The sequence below is a fragment of the Bufo gargarizans genome, chromosome 3 (assembly GCF_014858855.1).
Source record: "Bufo gargarizans isolate SCDJY-AF-19 chromosome 3, ASM1485885v1, whole genome shotgun sequence".
In the NCBI taxonomy this organism is placed as follows: domain Eukaryota; kingdom Metazoa; phylum Chordata; class Amphibia; order Anura; family Bufonidae; genus Bufo; species Bufo gargarizans.
In genome coordinates this window covers 154,590,173-154,609,460 of record NC_058082.1, presented here as the reverse complement: position 1 = coordinate 154,609,460, position 19,288 = coordinate 154,590,173, and the positions used below count along the sequence as shown (strand labels likewise).

At 43.5% G+C, this 19,288-nt stretch overlaps 1 protein-coding gene across 1 annotated transcript; it reads left to right on the top strand.

Annotated features, from left to right (window-relative positions):
* Window positions 1-85: 85 nt before the first annotated feature.
* COMMD6 (COMM domain containing 6) lies at window positions 86-17,880 on the top strand. Its single transcript, XM_044288265.1, has 7 exons — window positions 86-423; window positions 1,486-1,544; window positions 4,186-4,251; window positions 5,593-5,669; window positions 7,785-7,950; window positions 15,655-15,807; window positions 16,833-17,880. The coding sequence occupies exons 1-7, from the start codon at window positions 387-389 to the stop codon at window positions 16,881-16,883; spliced, it is 609 nt and encodes a 202-aa protein (XP_044144200.1). The 5' UTR covers window positions 86-386; the 3' UTR covers window positions 16,884-17,880.
* Window positions 17,881-19,288: the final 1,408 nt, after the last annotated feature.

Genomic DNA, 19,288 nt, shown 5'->3' with positions numbered 1-19,288 from the left:
CGGCTACAAATGGTCTATTCCATAATGGAGGAGCGCGTTGAGGCAGGCAGACTGGCCAATAGGCTTGCGCGCTGGAACGTGTGGCATCATGGGGGCGTGGTAATCGGGGGCGGCCGTTTCCGTGCGTTCCAGGCCTCAAGATGGATTTACTGGATTCCAGTCCTGTATACTCCTTTATTTGCCAGTTATATGAGATGGTGGATCCTGGGTGAATAACCAGTGCGGCTGTGGAGCAGACCCTCAAGAGGTTTCCTTACTTATAGAGCGCGTTATCTGTAACTGCTAAGCTGTGGTGCCCGGTTTAAAAAATGGAGGCTGAATAGGGATTCAGCTGGTCACATGATTTACGTATGCTCACGTGATTTTCGCGGGGTGTGACGAGTTATATGGCTACGGGAGCGATGTATGTGCTGTCAGGAGCTGGTAAGCGGAACTCTATCTTATGTGCATTCTCATAGGAATTAGGAAAGCTATACTGGGTCCCCCGTATATGACCAGCTCTAGGTGTGAGCTTTATATGGTAGATGTAGTGCTGGGAACTACAAGTCCCACCATGCCTTGTCAGCTAACCTACATATTTTCTGGTGGCCAGAGCTCCATGGTGACACATAGTAGCAGATCAGTACACATTCACATCAGCATCATGTAAGGTATCTGCAGCATCACCACTGCAAACAGTCATGGTTAAATTCCCTCCCCTAGTTATTTCAGTTATGGGTAACACATCCCATGTGAGTCTGCCCTCCAATGTAACCTGCTAAACATCATAATCATGTGACACTGTGGAGCCCTGGCCTAAAGCGGGACTGTCAGGTGACTTTTCAGAATAATCTACCGCGTGTACATGAGGATAACACTAAAATAACTCATAAATAACATGTTTTCAGCAGTTTAACCTTCTTCAGGCTTTATTTTCCCCTGTGGTAAGCCCAAGTGCATGCAAACTAGCTGCTACAATGTCTCCCATACACTGCTCACAGTGAGGAGGTCCTGCTCACCTGGCTCTCTATAGCACACCCTCAGGGGCAGCAGATGGAGGACATTACAGCGGTACTGAGCAGTGTAGCTGTTAATCCAGCATTGTGGGGAGATAGACACTTGCACAGTGACACTGCTGTAGGCTCTAGTGTCTGTCTCCCTTCCCTCTCCATAGACGTCTATAGACAGTATGGACCTTATCCCTCCAGTGAGCTAATAGTCCTTCTCATCAGTTCAGGAGGCAGAGGGAGGAGAAGTGGTATATGTGAAGAAAAATACATTTTTCTCCAGGTATATTACAAAGTTTCTTATGTTCACTTTTGCTATTTATTCATGTGAAAAAATAAAACTACAGTTACTCTTAAGAGGATTCTGTCCCCTACATTTTGTGTATAGAGCCGTTTATAGGGTCTGCCAGATCCCCTATAGCATGTCACAATGTACCTTTGCCATAGATATAAATGGTTTAGTTTATTCAGAAAACCGATTTTATCTTTTTGATTTCAGGATTTGAGAAGTCGAGTGAGTTGATAAAATTGCTGCCTCCTGACTTGTTTGCTGAACTGGTAGGTGCCCTTTTTGTCTATTAGTGCAGTGCTGCTTGCATAGGGGCTTTGAAGAAGAGAAAACTAAGGGTCAGCAATATCTCTGTCCACACTGACATATTTTCAATGTAAAAACCTAGAAAAACTAGTTTTTTGGAACGTCTTTGAAGATTTATATTCTTTATACATATTTCAGCAGATGGAGTATTTAGGCCTTAAAGGGGTATTCCCATCTCAGACAAATGGGGGGCATATCGCTAGGATATGTCCCCATTGTCTGATAGGTGCGGCCGGGTCCCACCTCTGGGTCTTGCAACTGTCTTGTAAACGTAGCCGAAAACAAAGCCTGCAAAGTGGTGACTGGCAGTGCCAGGTCCGGCCACCACAAAGTGTTCCTATTGGCCTGCTAAAAATAGACGAGCGGCACGCTTGGCTATTTTTGGAATCCCCATAGAAATAGATGGGAGCGCACAACGCTTGCGCAGCCACCGCTTCCATTCACTTCTGTGGGGTCGACGGCCATAGCTGAGCCAGTGCTTGGCTATTTTTAGCGGCTGCACACGCGCCCTCCTTCACTTTACTGACTGATTTACGAGATAGGTGCGGGTCCCAGAGGTGGAACCCGCACCATCAGACAACTGTGGCATATCCTAGAATTGTCTGAGGTGGGGAAAACCCCTTTAAGCACAAGGGCTGTCTCTGTATGTAAGGCCGCAAAATATGAATATCTTCTGTGTCCATTCTGTATTTTTCTCGCTCCCATCAATAGAAGGAGCTATTCTTGGCCACAATACTGCTCTATATAGATGTGTGCATGGTCCCATAGAAATGAATGGGTCAGTTTCAGCAAAATAAATGTGTGATTATTTAAGTGAGTATGTCATATGGTCTGGAACCGGGTTCCTCAGCTCCGGTCCTCAGGACCCACCTGGCAGTCATGTTTTCAGGACTTCCTTAGTATTGAGCAGGGGATATAATTAGTGTCAAATCAATGCATCACTACTTACCACAGGTATTCATTCTGTGGGATATTCTCAAATCATGACCGGTAGCTGGGCCCTGAGCACTGCTCTAGAACATTCATCATCCAACTCTGGCTTTCCTGCTGTTGGGAAACTGCAACTCCTAGCAGGTAATACTAGGAGTTGTAGATTATCAACTGCAGGTGTGCCACTTTTGCAGACTACTTATCTAAAGAGTGCATGCGAGTAATCTTTCTGGGCTAACATAACACCATGTGCACTGGAGTCCCAGCAATGGATTTCAGCGTAGCTTTAAGCCCTAACAACTGGGAAAGGGGCAGTAGGAAATAAAAAAAGAATACTGTAGTGATTTGGACTCCTTCTCTGCAGTAGTACTCATGTGTTACTGCAGATAATAGTCCAGAACTCTAGTGACAGATTTCCTTTACAATATTCCTATATTAGAATGTTATGGCATACGACTCCTAAGTTCGGGTCACCATAGATCTAGTGTAGGAATGCACCAAGATGCCTTCAGCATTGTTTTGGTAACTCGCTGTGTACTGCAGTACGGCTCCATACAAGTAAATGAGCCCGTGTTGTAGTTCCACGAGCAGCAGCTGGCTAGGGGTAGTCCTCTGTTAGGCCGCTTTCACATGGTCAGTGATTTTCATCAATGATTGTGAGCCAAAACCAAGAGTGGAGCCTCCACTGAGTTAAAGAGGACCTTTCACTTGTATAAACTATGTGAACTGAGTATGCTGCCATATAGAGCGGCGCCCGGGGATCTCACTGCACTTACTATTATCCCCGGGCGCCGCTCTGTTCTCCCGTTATAGGCTCCGGTACCTTTGCTCCTTAAGTTATAGTAGGCGGGTCTTCCCTTGTCCTGTGGGCGTCTCCTTCTCCTAGGCTGCAGCGCTGGCCAATCGCAGCGCACAGCTCACAGCCTGGGAGTTTTTTTTTCTCCCAGTCTGTGAGCTGTGCGCTGCGATTGGCCAGTGCTGCAGCCTAGGAGAAGGAGACGCCCACAGGACAAGGGAAGACCCGCCTACTATAACTTACAGAAGGAAGATACCGGAGGGCTTAACGGGAGAACGGAGCGGCGCCCCTGGATAATAGTAAGTGCAGTGAGATCCCCGGGCGCCGCTCTATATGGCAGCATACTCAGTTCACATAGTTTATACAAGTGAAAGGTCCTCTTTAATGCATAATGTAATAATCTGCACCGGTTCTGTTTTTTGACCCGCACCTGGTTTTGGCTCTCAATCACTGATTAAACACTGGCTGTGTGAGAGGAGCCTTTCATGCTGCATATAAGTAGGGTTCCCGGCAGTAATATCTTAATAGGTCATCACTTCATAAATTTATTAAATATTATTACAAATATTTTAAAAAATATTTGCCCTAAAAGAAAAAGGCAGCACGGCGGCTCAGTGGTTAGCACTGGTGCCTTGCTGCGGTCCTAGGTTCGAATCTGACCAAGGACAACATCTGCATGGAGTTTGTATGTTCTCCCCGTTTTTGCATGGGTTTCCCCTGAGTTCTCTGCTTTCCTCCCACACTCCAAAGACATACTGTTGGAGACCTTAGATTGTGAGCCCCATTGCGGACAGTTGGATGCTAATGTCCGTAAAGCGCTGCGGAATATGTCAGAGCTATATAAGTGCATAAAATAAATAAATAATGTCTTATTTTAGTGCCAGCAAAGCATTCAGCATCTGCAATGTCTGAACACCGGTGTAGACCAAGCACTACTTTGTCAGGTAAGAGCTAAGGAGTGGGTGAATAGCAGGTTTTGAAGAATTAATACATCAATATAGCTTGAAGGGGTTTTCCGGTCCTTTTATATTGATGGTCTGGGTCTAAAGCCCCGTATTTCTGCCGATCAGCTGTTCTGCAGTACCACTGGCACCGTAACGACACCGTAGTTCTTTCTTTGTCTGTAGTGGATGGAGTTGATTATTACTGCAGCGCTGCTTCCATTCGCTTCCCACCCTGCCTTGCAAAAGCCATAACTTTTATTTTTGTACAGTCAACACAGGGAGATAAGACTCCTAACTAGATGGGTAATCTATTGTCAGTTTGCTGCTGCTGTGAGGGGAAGAATATATCTGCCAGTCAGATTCATTATTAGTAGTAGATGTAGAATTGGGATGACAGCTGACAGATCCATTGTTCTTTTCTTATGGTGGATTTACATGGGGCGATTCTGCAGTCTGTTGTCAGAAAGGAAGCGTTCCTTACCGACAGTCGACTGCTCGTTCAGTGGAGGTGACGGCTGTATTTACATGCAGCGATCTCCTTCACTGTATGAGGACCAGGGATCGCTATACCGATTGCTTGAGCTCATACAGATTCATGGTTTCTCAGCAGCAGATCCCTGTTTAGACCACACAATCTGCAGTGTAAAACAAAACCTGCAATGCAACAGCTCTCTGCAAACCAAATAAAGTACAAAAATGCATAATAATTGCTAGTGCTATACTTATAAATTAGAGATGCTTGGCAAATACATTTTGTACACAATTATTTGAGCCCGTCGGCCGCACGTCAAGGCAATCTCTGTAAGACTGGTCCTAACACTAAATTCTACCTGTTATGTGCCATGACGGCTACCATACAATTCAGGGAGTGTAGGTTCCTCATGCATGCTCAGAAACTAATCGGTGGTTCCTGCATGAATGACCAGCGTTTCGCTCGCTCATCGGTGATTGGCAGCACATTTGCAAGGGTAGATTGTTGGGAACAACCGTTCGCAGAAACATTAGTTCCCAATAATCTGGGCGGTTATTGGCTCATGTAAACACAGCCTAAAGATGCCCACAGTAGAGCACTGCACGTATCGGTGTGATGCTCTGAGTCACTCACCCCCCTTCCCTCTCTGGTCGCAGTCAGACTGAGGAAGTCAGGTTAGGCTGTTTGCTGTCCAAAGAGGACAGGACATAGAATACGTGGAGTGACCTAAAAAAATTATATCCAGAAAACTGTCCACAAAAAATGCATAAAATATTCACATGTAAATTGTTAATAAGTTCCACAGAGCAGTGTTTTCTGGAGCTCATATGACACGATGTGGAGAAGTAACTGTAACTTCTCGTTAACAGAGGTTCCAAGCTGCGGGAGTGGTCACAAACGTGGATGAAGTTAGAAATGTTCTAAACGCAGTGAGCCATCTCTTCAGGTACATTTCTACATATGTGATATAATGGGATTTATTCTATACAGTGTGATAAATGATGGTAGATATGACTGAATCAGTGGACGTACATGAAGATCTGCTGAAGATGACATTTGATGGTTGTACCAAGCCTCACACACGTCTTCATAAACAGAAGGCTGGCATACTTAAATGGGTTGTCCGCCTTGCAGTCTCCATAATGTTCTGTGCTGTGTTAGGCTACTTTCACACTCGTGTTTGGGCGAATCCGTTAAAATAATACAACCGCATGCATCCGTCATGAACGGATTAGTTTGTATTATCTGTAACTTAGCCAAGACGGATCCGTCATGAACTCCATTGAAAGTCAATAGGAGACGGATCCGTTTTCTATTGTCAGAGAAAACGGATCCGTCCCCGTTCACTTACATTGTGGATCAGTTTGGCTCAGTTTTGTCAAGCGGACACCAAAACACTGCAAGCAGCATTTTGGTGTCGGCCTCCAGAGCGGAATGGAGACTGATCGGAGGCAAACTGATGCATTCTGAGCGGATCCTTTTCCATTCAGAATGCATTAGGGCAAAACTGATCCGTTTTGGACCTCTTGTGAGAGCCCTGAACGGATCTGTGAAACGGAAAGCCAAAACGCCAGTGTGAAAGTAGCCTTACAATAAGGTGTAGATTTGCCTATCCCCCATTGCCCCAGGCATTCGCTTGGCGGCCCCCTGCTGCCCATCGGATATGTGAATTGTGGACACAGTGGTCTTTACAACGGTAGGATGTTAGATGGCAGCTTTCCATTTCTGTGTAAACTACCATGCAGACACTGAACATCAAAGGAGTTGTGCCATCAAATATATTTAGCTTTTTTTGAAACCAGCACCTGGATGTGAATATTTTTGTAATTGCTTTTAGTATAGCCACTGAACTATTCAATATAAGGTAACTTGTCCACCTCGCTTTGCTGGTCGCACATGCTCAGTTTAAATCATCAACTGTCGCCAGCCATATCTTCTGTTAGTAGCTGTGACGGTTACAGGGAAAGAGCTACAGAAGAAAGGACACTCTCCCTGAGGTGCTGGAGCCGTCAATGGGGAGAGCTCTGGTTCCATGGGAGGTACAGGGCTGGTTCTAGCTTTGTTCGAAAGAGATTGCCATGCACTATATGATGTCTTATTTTCATTTTTTGCATCAATCATTGCATAACCTCTTTAACTGAACACATCCAGCTGATAAACTGCTGCAGCCAGTCCTGGTTTATGTGACTACCACATCTTAAGAGCTCTTTACACTGGCCAAGAATCTGCAATATAATCACTAACGAGCAATCATAGGAACGCTCATTAGCAATGATCTGGCAGTGTAAAAGTGCTGCCGATTACCTGGTGATCATTTGTGCGGACACAAAAATTGACGTTTGACAGCAGCAGATCGTGCTGTGTAAACAGCCACTGCTGCCGGCAAACGACGAGTCTGTATGGGATGAGCGATGGCATTAGCGTTCACTCCTCCCAATACTGTGGAGGAGATGGCTGCATGTAAAGAAACGCTTGCTCCCGACAATCGCCAGCAGTATCGTCCCGTGTAAAGGGACCTTTACATATTATGGAGCAAAGACCACCACTTTTCAATATTTCCTTATCCCATACACAGGCAGCAAGGGACGAATCAGGTGAACAGCTGAGTTAAAGGGGTTCTGTAGCTTTTTCTTACTGATGATCTATCCAGAGGATAGGTCATCAGCATCTGATCGGTGGGGACCCCCCACTTGGGACCCCCGCCGATCAGCTGTTTGAGTAGGCAGTGGCCTTCTCAAAAAGCTAATCGGTGGGGGTCCGGACCCCCACCAATCAAATGCTGATGATCTATCCAGAGAATAGGTCATCAGTAAGAAAAAGCTACAGAACCCCTTTAGGGGATAAGTGAATGGTCATTTTATGTGATGCAGCTTAGCAGTTCATGGCATATTAGGAAAAAATATATATTATTTTTTTTATAAAGTGATCCACCCCTTTAAAAATATATTGCTCCAGGGAGTAAGCACCTCAGTTGGCTCCTCATGGGTGAGCAGATTTTTGGCTTTAGTTTAGGTTTTGTCTCCGTATTTTTGCACTGCTGCCTTTTCTTCTCTCTTCATAGTGCTGCTGCAAAGCACAGACTGTCCACAGATGCATTGCTGAACACCGCTGTAAGTCATTACAAACTGCCCAAGCAGACTCTGCAGGTTATTCGCCATGTGTGGAATGAAGAGGGGAAAAAGCTGTCCGACACTGAATGTTCCAGAGGCTTATTACCAGCCACACAGGTAATGAATATTGTTTTAATTTACAGCTATACCTTGTATACTAAAAGCTAATGATGGTGACAGACCAGAGGAGGTCATGTGGCTGGGGCCATGGCTCCTGTTGTGTAAAGGTGCCATGGAGCTGGACATGTGATCATACTCAGCTAGTGAATCTACGTATGTGGACATGTGTGTCCACGTATGCAGTAGCCATGCATATATATGTGTCCACATATGTGGTGGTCTTTATTATTGTGTATCCATTTATATAGCGACCACATCTCTGGCTGGCACACACTATTAACCCCTTCCCGCACACTGACATCTTGGTAAGCGCCTTGATGTACTCTTACTCACATGACTGTACACAGCCACACTCCCATTGCAGCTTTCAGGTTGGAGGAACTCCTCTCCCCTCAGTGAAGCCAGTCAGCCTTGATTGTGGCACTGTGCAAGGATCACTGGGGCTGGCCTCACCATGGAGATGGTCTAGGATGCAAAGGGAAAATATACTTATGTATGTTGTAATTAAAGGGGTTTTCCAAGATATTTTTATTGATGACCTATTCTCAGGATAGAAGGACAAAAGGACCGGCACTCGCTGTTAGTATATAATCTTGTGATTTATTGTCACAGTCCAGTGACGCGTTTCGGCATACAATCTGCCTTTATGAAACTGGGCTAAAAGGAGATTGTAGTCTGGAACGCGTCACTGGAATGCGACAATAAATCACAACAAGATTATATACTAACAGCAAGTGCCGGTCCTTTTTTTCCTTTTATTTACATGGGACGCCTGCCCTGGGACACGTGCACCACCACTCTCTATTTTCCGCAGTGCCAATCAATATATTGTATACACTATTCTCAGGATAGGTCATTAATATCAGACACCCGGCACCCCCTCCGATCACCTGGTTGAAGAGAAGGACGAGTGCCGTGCCAGCGCAGCCTTCCCTTCATTGTTTACCTGCTCACCGTCGACATCGCAGCACTGAGCAGGTTACAAGATTACAAGAAGTTAACACGTTTTTTTTTTTTTTTTTTCTTATGTTTTGAGATATTGTGGGTCCTCTCATCAATATTATTCTCTCTGAAGTCAATTTGCAGACCCTTTTAAAATATACTTTGTATTATTTATACTTAAAATAAATGCCCCTTGTTGGTGGCTTGATGTCATACAGAGTGTAGGCCTCCAACCGGCTACTCTTATTGTATAATGGCATCCGCCACGCTTATGACATACAGACTTGCACAGTGTACAGTGTGAATTGGAGGGTAAATGGTTAGTGTGGGAATTCTTTCCCTAGTACACACTCCTTCTAACCTTTGCCCAGGGGTCGCCCCTGATGGTGGGGTTCCCTGTCCGTGTACCTTCTCTCCTTTCCCTGTAACACCCTAAGGCTGGGTTCACACCTGAGCGTTTTACAGCGCGTTCCTACGCGCTGTAAAACGCTCAACAAGGAGAAACCAATGATTCCCTATGGGAATGGTTCGCACTTGGGCGTTTTACAGCGCGTACGATCGCGCTGTAAAACGCCCGACGCTCCAAAAAGTACATGAGCGACTTTTGGGGCGTTTGTGGCCATAGGACACTGTAGTGAATCACACAAACGCGCGTTTACTATTACAAAAACGCGCATAAAAATGCGCGTCAAAAACGCGCGTAAAACGCGCGTTTGCGCAACGCTCAAGTGTGAACCCAGCCTTACAGTGATAGTGTAGTGTAAACAAATAACATATATACGATACTGCCATAACATAGATAATTGTTGTACAAAGCAATACCTCAACACGTTTCGCCGACTCAAGGGCTCCTCAGGGGGTCTCGGTTCCAATAATACAGATAGTATAGTAACACCTGTTAAAGTGTTTATCCCAAGATATATACAAACCGGATTCCCAAAAAGTTGGAACACTATACAAATCGTGAATAAAAACTGAATGCAATGATGTGGAGGTGCCAACTTCTAATATTTTATTCAGAATAGAACATAAATCACGGAACAAAAGTTTAAACTGAGAAAATGTACCGTTTTAAAGGGACTCTGTCACCAGTTTCTAACCCCCCCTTTTAAAACTATTGTTCTCTCCATGGTGCCCTTGTCATTACAAAGCTGTTATAAGATAAATCCGCCGTCTAGTTTTGATAAAAATCGCTTTTATCCAACCTGTCAATCTTCTGGATAAGGTGCCCAGGGCGTTTCTGAAGGTCTGAATCTGCCGCTCTCCGCCGCCGCCGTTGGTGCCCAGCTCCTCCCCTGATCCTTTCAGCGCCACCTGGATGTAATGAAATCCGCCTCCGGCTCTCCTCAGTGCCCCCTCCTCCTTTTCAAAGATCCCGCGCGTGCGCACAGGTCTGTGCCTGATGCGCCCGTGCGGACTTTTAGATTCTGCCTCGTTGAGCGAAGTGCGCGAACATGCGCGAATGCGCGCTTCGCTCAACGAGGCAGAATCTAAAAGTCCGCACGGGCGCATCAGGCACAGGCCTGTGCGCACGCGCGGGATCTTTGAAAAGGAGGAGGGGGCACTGAGGAGAGCCGGAGGCGGATTTCATTACATCCAGGTGGCGCTGAAAGGATCAGGGGAGGAGCTGGGCACCAACGGCGGCGGCGGAGAGCGGCAGATTCAGACCTTCAGAAACGCCCTGGGCACCTTATCCAGAAGATTGACAGGTTAGATAAAAGCGATTTTTATCAAAACTAGATGGCGGATTTATCTTATAACAACAGCTTTGTAATGACAAGGGCACCATGGAGAGAACAATAGTTTTAAAAGGGGGGGTTAGAAACTGGTGACAGAGTCCCTTTAAGGGAAAAATGTTAAATCAGAATTTCATGGTGTCAACAAATCCCCAAAAAGTTGGGACAAGGCCATTTTCACCACTGTGTGGCATCTCCCCTTCTTCTTACAACATGCGCATATGCAAACGGCGCAAATCGAGAAAGAGGCTGAAACAATTAAGGCCCTCTCTTAATATTAATAGTTAGTACTCAGTAATTTATGTGACCTATATTAAGTGTATGTTTGTAATTTGTATCTAGCTATCCTTGAATACTTCGTTGAAGTCCCCTGATGAGGTCTGGAAAGTAAGACCGAAACATGGCATGTAGGGCTTTGTAATTAGGGTTAGCATAGTACTAAGGCCCATACTGAGGGACAGGTTCGGTATGGGGTCGCCCCTGTCGGGGCGGGTGCTCCATGTGTGTTAGGCAGGTGTCCAGAATAGACCCCAGCCCTATTTATAGGCAGGCAAGACACAATAGGGTCTCATAGGAGTACCAACACCACCGCCAGACACCAGCACCTTGGTCACGCAGGTTCCGGTTACCATTTATTACAGGCCGTGGTATCCACAAGACGTGGTAAGACCCACCCATTTATCTACTTAATGTGAGATAATTATCAGTGGTGGTACTTGTAACTTGTTGTCTTTCACTCAGTGGTATCTATATATTTTAAAGGACCTAGTAAAGGTTATGTTTTAATAATTCTCATTCACAAAAATAATTCTGTCTGCGCACTAGCCTATCTCTCAGGCTTCTGCCTTTGCGGTATCCAATACTTGGATAAGACATAATGTTCTTACTCACTTCAGGGTCCATTTTAAGGATTGGCCAGTACTTGTCTAGTATTTCTTTTACTTCTTTATTTGCAGTGTCATAGATAGAAATAAGTCTGGTCTGTGCTTTTTTATTTTTATCTTGTTTTTTTAGGGGTAAGCAGGGCCTCTCTATTTGTACCCAAAGCATACTGGAAAGCCTTCCTCAGAGTTGCCTTGGGGTAACCCCTATCCCGTAGTCGGTAGTATAGTTTTTTTAGATTCTAGATGGAAATCCTCCAGAGATGAACAGTTTCTGTGCAAGGGATGCCCCTCTTTAGTGGGGGCGGGTAGGGGCTCTCCTATCTTAAGATAGCATTAGTTGTTGTAGATTTCCTGAACACATTGCTTGTTAACCTTTCCCCCTGCTTGAAGACTTTTACATCCAGTAAGCTAATGCATTCGGTCTGGATCTCAGAAGTAAATCTAAGGCCGATCTCATTGATGTTAAGGGCATCCAAAAATCTCATGAACTCATCTCTTGTTCCATTCCACAGCACAAAAACATAATCGATGTATCTTGTCCAGAAGGTGATTTTTATCCTGCCACCATGTTGTGTGGCCAGGGAAGACAGTATTGTCCTCCCACCAGCCCAGGAAAAGATTGGCGTACGTGGGGACACATGCGCACCCCATCGCCATCCTCCTGAGCTGGTGGTAAAATCGCCCCCTGAACAAGAAATAGTTGTGCTTCAAGACATATTCCAACAGGCAGAGGATAAATTGGTTGTGATTTCTAAGATGCGTCCCTCTCGTACTGAGATAATAATGGATTTCTAGTAATCCCTTGTCGTGGGGGATGCTGCTATATAAGGACTCAACGTCTATACTTGCAAGCAATACAGATGGTTCAACGACTAGGGACTCTACTTTGTTCAGAAAGTCCATTGTATTTCTTGTGTACGATGCCAGTGAGAGAACAAAATCTCTCATCACTTGATCTATATATATATATCCCACTGTTTTGGGAGAGGGAATTGATACCTGATACTATCGGGCGGACCCTAAGGGGATTTGTCCCCTTAGGAACCTTTGGGAGGCTGTAGAAAGTAGCTATATGTGGAGCTGTAGGTAACAAAAATTCATGTTATTTGTTTACACTACACGATCACTGTTAGGGTGTTACAGGGAAAGGAGAGAAGGTACACGGACAGGGAACCCCACCATCAGGGGCGACCCCTGGGCAAAGGTTAGAAGGAGTGTGTACTAGGGAAAGAATTCCCACACTAACCATTTACCCTCCAATTCACACTGTACACTGTGTAAGTCTGTATTGTCTGTATGTCATAATAAAAAGTATATTTTAAAAGGGTCTGCAAATTGACTTTATAGAGAGTAATTACAAGAAGCCATCCCCATTCACTTCAGTGGGTTGGCTTGTTCCTATGCTGATCTGATATTGATGACCTATCCTGAAGATAAGCTATCAATAACAATATCTTGGAAAACCCCCTTTGAAATAGTTTAATGAAATAATTAATATATTTACTTATGCCGTCTTACATTTACACAGCATAAATGCTGTAGTGTAGAAAAGCTGGTCAGGGTCTAATAGGCGAACTGTCGGTGTAATACTGAAAGGTAGTATATATTAAAATATAACAGTATTGTTATATATTTCACTAGCGATTAAAAGATTTCAAGTTCAAGTCCCCTATTAGGACTTAAAAAAAGAAATGGTAAAAAAAAAGTTGAAAAGTGTTTTGTTTTATTTAAAAAAAAATATGTCCTTCTCCCCCGTATCCAGTTATTAGAAAAAAGTGAAAAAAAAAAATCAAATAAACTGTGCGTAATTGGTATTCCTGCTTCTGTAACTACCTGATTCTATAAAATAATCAGGTCAATTATTTTTCACGGCAAATGCAGTAATTTAAAAAAAACAACAACTGGAATTGCTGTTTTTTGGTAACCTCACCATCAGAAGAAGTACTATAAAAAAAAAATCTTCATATGTACCTCATAATGCCAATAAAACCTACAGCTCGTCTTGCAAATAAACAAACAAACCTTCAACAGAAAAATAAAAATATTCTCCAGAATTCCCATAGAAATGAATGGAGGGCCTCCGTTCTTGTGATTGATGGGGGGTCTTACTGCAGAGCCCCCCACCGATATAATAGTTATCCTGTAGACAATAGATAACTTATAGGGGTATTCCAGTTACATTAAGTTTTCTCTGCGCTGAAAGTTCTACGGCTACGCTGTTCCGTTGTAATATTTTATGACAGCAACATTAAAACAATAAATGTAAATAAATATTTATATATTATTATTTTTTTGTATGTAGGAACTAAAGAAAAACAGTAAATGAAATGTATTTATTTTGTTTTTTTAGTATTTAGGAACAGCCTTAACCCTAGTCCTAACCTTAATATAAGTCCTAAGGAAGGTTTTATTAAAGTGTTATAAAATGTTTGATTTTTTCTTATTTTTTTCTTACCCTTTTGTAACGGTTACAGACTCTGTAACAATTTTCAGAGCGTCCCCTGCGGTTCTGTGTCTCCCCTGTCATGAAGGCCTGGCGAAAGGATCGCAGAGGCTGCTGTTTAAGGCCTCGTTCAAACTACCGTATGGCTATTTCAGTGTTTTTTTTGTTTCTGTTTTTCCGTATGGAATATACAGTAATTACATAGAAAAAATTGGGCTGGGCATAACATTTTCAATAGATGGTTCCGCAGAAACGGAACGGATACGGATGCATTTCCATATGTGTTCCGTTTTTTTTGCGGACCCATCGACTTGAATGGAGCCACTGAACGTGATTTGCGGGCAATAATAGGACATGTTCTATGTGTCCACGGAACGGAAATACAGAAACGGAATGCATACGGAGTACATTCAGTTTTTTTTTTTTTTTTGGGCGGAACCATTGAAATGAATGGTTTCGTATATGTAACGAAAAAAACTGCCCGCAAAACGGAAAAAAAAACCGGTAGTGTGAAAGAGGCCTAAGGCTACTTTCACTTTAGCGGTTTTTGCGGATCCGTCATGGATCTGCAAAAAACGCTTCCGTTACAATAATACAACTGCATGCATCCATCATGAACGGATCCGGTTGTATTATGTCTTCTATAGCCATGGCAGATCCGTCTTGAACACCATTGAAAGTCAATGGGGGACGGATCCGTTTTTTTATTGTGTCAGAGAAAATTGATCTGTCCCCTCGTTGACTTACATTGTGTGCACATTGCGGACAGAATAAAATTCTATTCGTGATGGGGGCACAACCAAATGGAACGGAATGCATTTTGGTGCACTCCGTTTTGTTTCAGTTCAGTTTTGTCCCCATTGACAATAAATGGGGACAAAACTGAAGCGTTTTCTTCCACTATTGAGATCCTATGACGGAACTCAATAGTGGAATTGAAAACTCTAATTTGAAAGTAGCCTAACTTAGGGCTTATGCACATGAATGTATTTTCTTTCAGAGTTTTTTTTTTTTTTACGATTCAATGGGTCCGCAAAAAAAGCGGAAGGTACTCCGTGTACATTTCATTTCTGTATGTCCGTTTTTCCGGTCAATGCGGACAAGGATAATATTGTTCTATTAGGGTCCAACTGTTCCGTTCCCCAAAATACGGAATGCACACAGACGTCATCCTTATTTTTTGTGGATCTGTTTTTTGCGGACCACAAAGTACATTCGGTTGTGTGCATGAGCCCTTAAAGCGGGGCTGTGATTGGTTTCTCACACAGATCACAGCTTGTGGGGACCAGTCAAATTGGTCCTCAACATAATCAGGGAGCTGACAGCTCGGGCTTGGCGATTTCAGCACCATCCTTTTCTAAAGCTCCGTGTAAAATGGTGGTGCTCTAGAATAAAGCCTGTTAAGTTCTACTGTAAAAACACGTATTGTACTTAAAGGGGGTAAAGGTAGTGCCGCATAATCCTGACCAAATACTGCCGCGTAAAAGTGGCCTAAGTGTGACAAACGCCCTCTGTTTTTCCTGAGAAGGAATGGACATTATCACAGCTAAGTCCTTATCACGTTTTTTTTGCTTTGTGCAGGGTGAATAAAATCACACAGACTGTACAGCATTGTTGTTTTGGGTGATTTACTATGGTTTATAGATTATTTTTTATTTATTTATTTTCCCCCTAACTTTCTTGTTTTCATTTGCAGCTTACTGATTTTCAGTGGAAAATTGGAATGGCCGCCAGTTCAGACAGCTGCAGATCCCTTAACCACCCTTATGTCACTGTGGAATTGAAAGTAGCAGACCATTCCGGCCAGGTCCAAAGCAAAGTCTTTGAAATGACCATTCCAGAGTTTCAGGTTTGTACGGATGCCTCTTGTAATGGCTTTAATGGGTTTTCCCACTAGCATTTATCATTCTCCACAGATAAGGCAGTAGATGGTCACTGGTTCAGGGCCAAGTCTGCTCTATCACCTGGATGTCCGTGTTGAGGAGGGGTTTATGAAGCTGCTGCTCCATGCATTTTGTGGACGCTACAGAAACATCACCATAAACAGCCAAACGCTCTCACCCCCATAGAGTTGTCCGTAGCAGCAGCCTCCATGCTTTCTCACTTCTCCATACACCTCTTCCTTACCCCAGATATATTGTTTCCCCCCATACTTGTTGTCATTAGGGGTCCAAGAGACCGAATATATTCAACAATCCTGTAGGTATTGTCCCAGTGTCACTCACAATTTACACAGCATAAAGGGGTTGTCTCGCTTCTTCAGAAAATGGCATTTATCATGTAGGGAAAGTTAACATACGAAGCCGGACTCTGCTTCCTTAATGAGACACATTAAGTTCGGCTTAGTATTTTGAAATGGTAATTTATGTCGTGGAGTCGACACGTTTTTTTTTTTTTTAAGAGAGTCCGAACCTGATTCGCTCAACCCTAGTGGCCATGCTTGCACATTATAGGAACCTCTCCGGTGGACAGGACCGATGGAGCACACATAATCGCGCATGCGCAGAAGCTCCCATCCCGACATCTCATATCTGCACTATAGCACTGGCTGTTCCCCTGCTTATGACCAGTGTAAAATGCAATGGAAAAATGAATCAAGCCAGCATGATAAATGCCCATTGCAGATGCGAGACAACCCCTTTAAGAAATGTGAAGGGAATTTGGCAACCCCAGTCTGCAGCTTTAGTAATGTCTGAGACATCTGGGCTCATTCTCTCCAAATTCCTTGGCCATTAGACAGCTGATATTGGTTTTCTATAAATTTTGTTTCCAGGCCTATGTTTAATACAAATTTCCGTACTTGTACTAAAGTGTTATCCTATGTCCTTTTTTTTTTTTTTTTTTTTTTTTTTTTTTTTTTTTTTTTTTTTCCAGAATTTCTCCAAGCAGTTTAAAGAGATGTCGGCAGCACTTGAGAACGTTTGACGCCACAGTCTAGTCTAGTGGGATGAGAGATATGACAGTTCTGTATATTCTCATTTCATACTATTCATACTTGGGTAACTTCGGCTTAAAGTGATCTGTCATCCACTGTTACATCCCCTGAGCAGTGTCGCACGCGGGTTTTCCAGACACTGTTCAGAAGCACAGTATATCGTATTTACAGCAACCCCAGGTTTGATTGACTTCATATGGTTGTCGCCATTGGCACTTGGGTGTCAAAAGCAGTCACAACCGGCAGTCAGGCGCTGTCATTAGGATCCAGCTTGTGCTTTGGAATGGTGCACCGGCTGACTCACATTATAAGGGGTTGTTTGGCAAGATAACATATGGGGAAGAGTGGGTTAAAAAAATATTACTCACTTCACCAATCCCCTGTCGTGTACATTTCGATGATTACCATCCCCTTTTATAAAAAAAAAGTTGCCCAGTTTTTGTATTGTTGGGGGTCCCATTGGTAGGACTTCTACCCATCTAATAGTTATTTGTATCTTCTTTTTTTTTTTTTTTTTTTAAACCAGAATTTGGGAGTGCAGGGCATGACCATTTCCTCCCTTCTTAACATTAAAATCTCTTCTTATTCTAGGCATAGGAGTCCAGTGGACGGTCCTATCAGTGATTGGCTGCCATTCCTGAATGATTGTACATACAGAGATAGCTGTCAATTACTGAACAGAACCACCCAGTGGACTCCTAAGCCCAGTATGAGCAGAGATTTCAATAAAAAATTAGTACTTATTTGCTTGACGTATTGTAACAAAACTATATATCGGTATATAGAAATGGGTGGCTTGCTATCTGGTAACAGTGGAATTTGGTGCTCGTATCCAAAACTGACTCACCCGGTCAGAAAAGGCTATTGTAGTTCCATAGATTGTGTGCCTGTCCCCCATTTATTACGTACAAGTATATTGTCATATTTTACATCAAACACATTTATTTGTTAAAATGCTGTATAAATGGAATAAATGAATACAAATTGCAATGTTTCCACAGTGTTAATTATAAATATTGATACATCACACTTTCTTGATCCAGGTCTGTGCTTTTTTATTATCTGTCATATAGTCCTGCAAAGGAAATTTTTTCTAGCAGCATAGAACGCAGAATCCTACAGGAGACAAATGTTATGGTAATCCTTTAAACAGTGATTACTCCTCTTTTTTTTTTTTTTTTTTTTTTTTTTTTTTTTTTTTCTTTTTGATGTCCAGATATGGGATTAGGAGAAACTTTAGCGCATATAATGGTAAAATTATGACTATATAGGCATGAAGATATGGGGGTGTAAGAATAATCGTCCCAATAGAGCACCGCTGTTTAAGCGTTATTGAGATATATAAGCATGAGGATATAGTCATTAGCTGTCCCACTTATTTGGTTTCTTCTAGATCCGGAGCATACTCTCTATTTGTTCGGCATATATAAAATCAGAGTTTACTCACGGTTTGTCTGTCTCCGGCTGTGACGTCCCACATAAGTCTATGTGAAGCCCCAGTCTATGTGAAGTCCGCTGTGGGTGTGCTTCTATGTTCGGGATTGGCGTCCCACGTGGTATGACGGTGTCTCCTGTGCTATTCTGCTTGCACCTGTTTCACCTTAGTAGTTGCCGATCCTTGGGACTCTGCAATGCCTGATTAAGGCCCCTTTCACATGAGTGAGTTTTCCGCGCGGGTGCAATGCGTGACGTGAGCGCATTGCACCAGCACTGAATCCGGCCCCATTTATTTCTATGGGGTTGTGTATATGAGCGGTGATTTTCACGCAATGCAGGCCCCATAGAAGTGAATGGGGCTGTGTGAAAAACGCTGTGCATCCGGATGTAATGCGTTGCGTTACAATTGAAAACCATGTAACTTGGCAACTGTGAAGTCACATGACACAGGAAGTTGACTGTTTGCAAGTTTCTGCTGAGCGTTTTCAGAGTCTGGAGCAGCTCCCAACGTTTGTGCCAGCCCTTGCAGTACATTTGTCAAGATGCCCAAAATTCCAAGACCTCTAGATGTAGAGAAAATGATTGTGCTAGTGCAGGAGAGGCCCGGCATTTAGGACTCGCGCTCTGCTGAGTACCATGACTGGTACAAAAAGGAAGCAGCCTGGCAGGAGATTACGCAATGTTTGGCCAAAGACTAGCGAGAAAAATCGACATGCTCTTGGTAAGTTCAAATTGGAATATAATGTTGTACCCTGTAGTGTGTGGCCTAGTACAGTTGAACAGTACAGAGAAGGTTAATGTTTTTATTTTTTAGGTCACATTTTAGTTGAAGAGGTTAAAAACAGATGGCGGAGCTGCAGAGACCAGTTCCGCAAGGAAATGATGCACAGTCGAAGTGGATCTGGCGTCCCCAAGAAACGCCCATATATGTTTAAGGAACAGCTTATGTTCCCACGTG

Excerpts from the sequence above, each read along its gene's own strand:
- COMMD6 (XM_044288265.1), top strand. The coding sequence starts at position 387 with ATGGCTACGGGAGCGATGTATGTGCTGTCAGGAGCTG. Across the intron at positions 5,670-7,784 it reads GCAGTGAGCCATCTCTTCAG|TGCTGCTGCAAAGCACAGAC; the intron begins GTACATTTCTAC and ends CTCTCTTCATAG. Across the intron at positions 7,951-15,654 it reads GCTTATTACCAGCCACACAG|CTTACTGATTTTCAGTGGAA; the intron begins GTAATGAATATT and ends TTTCATTTGCAG.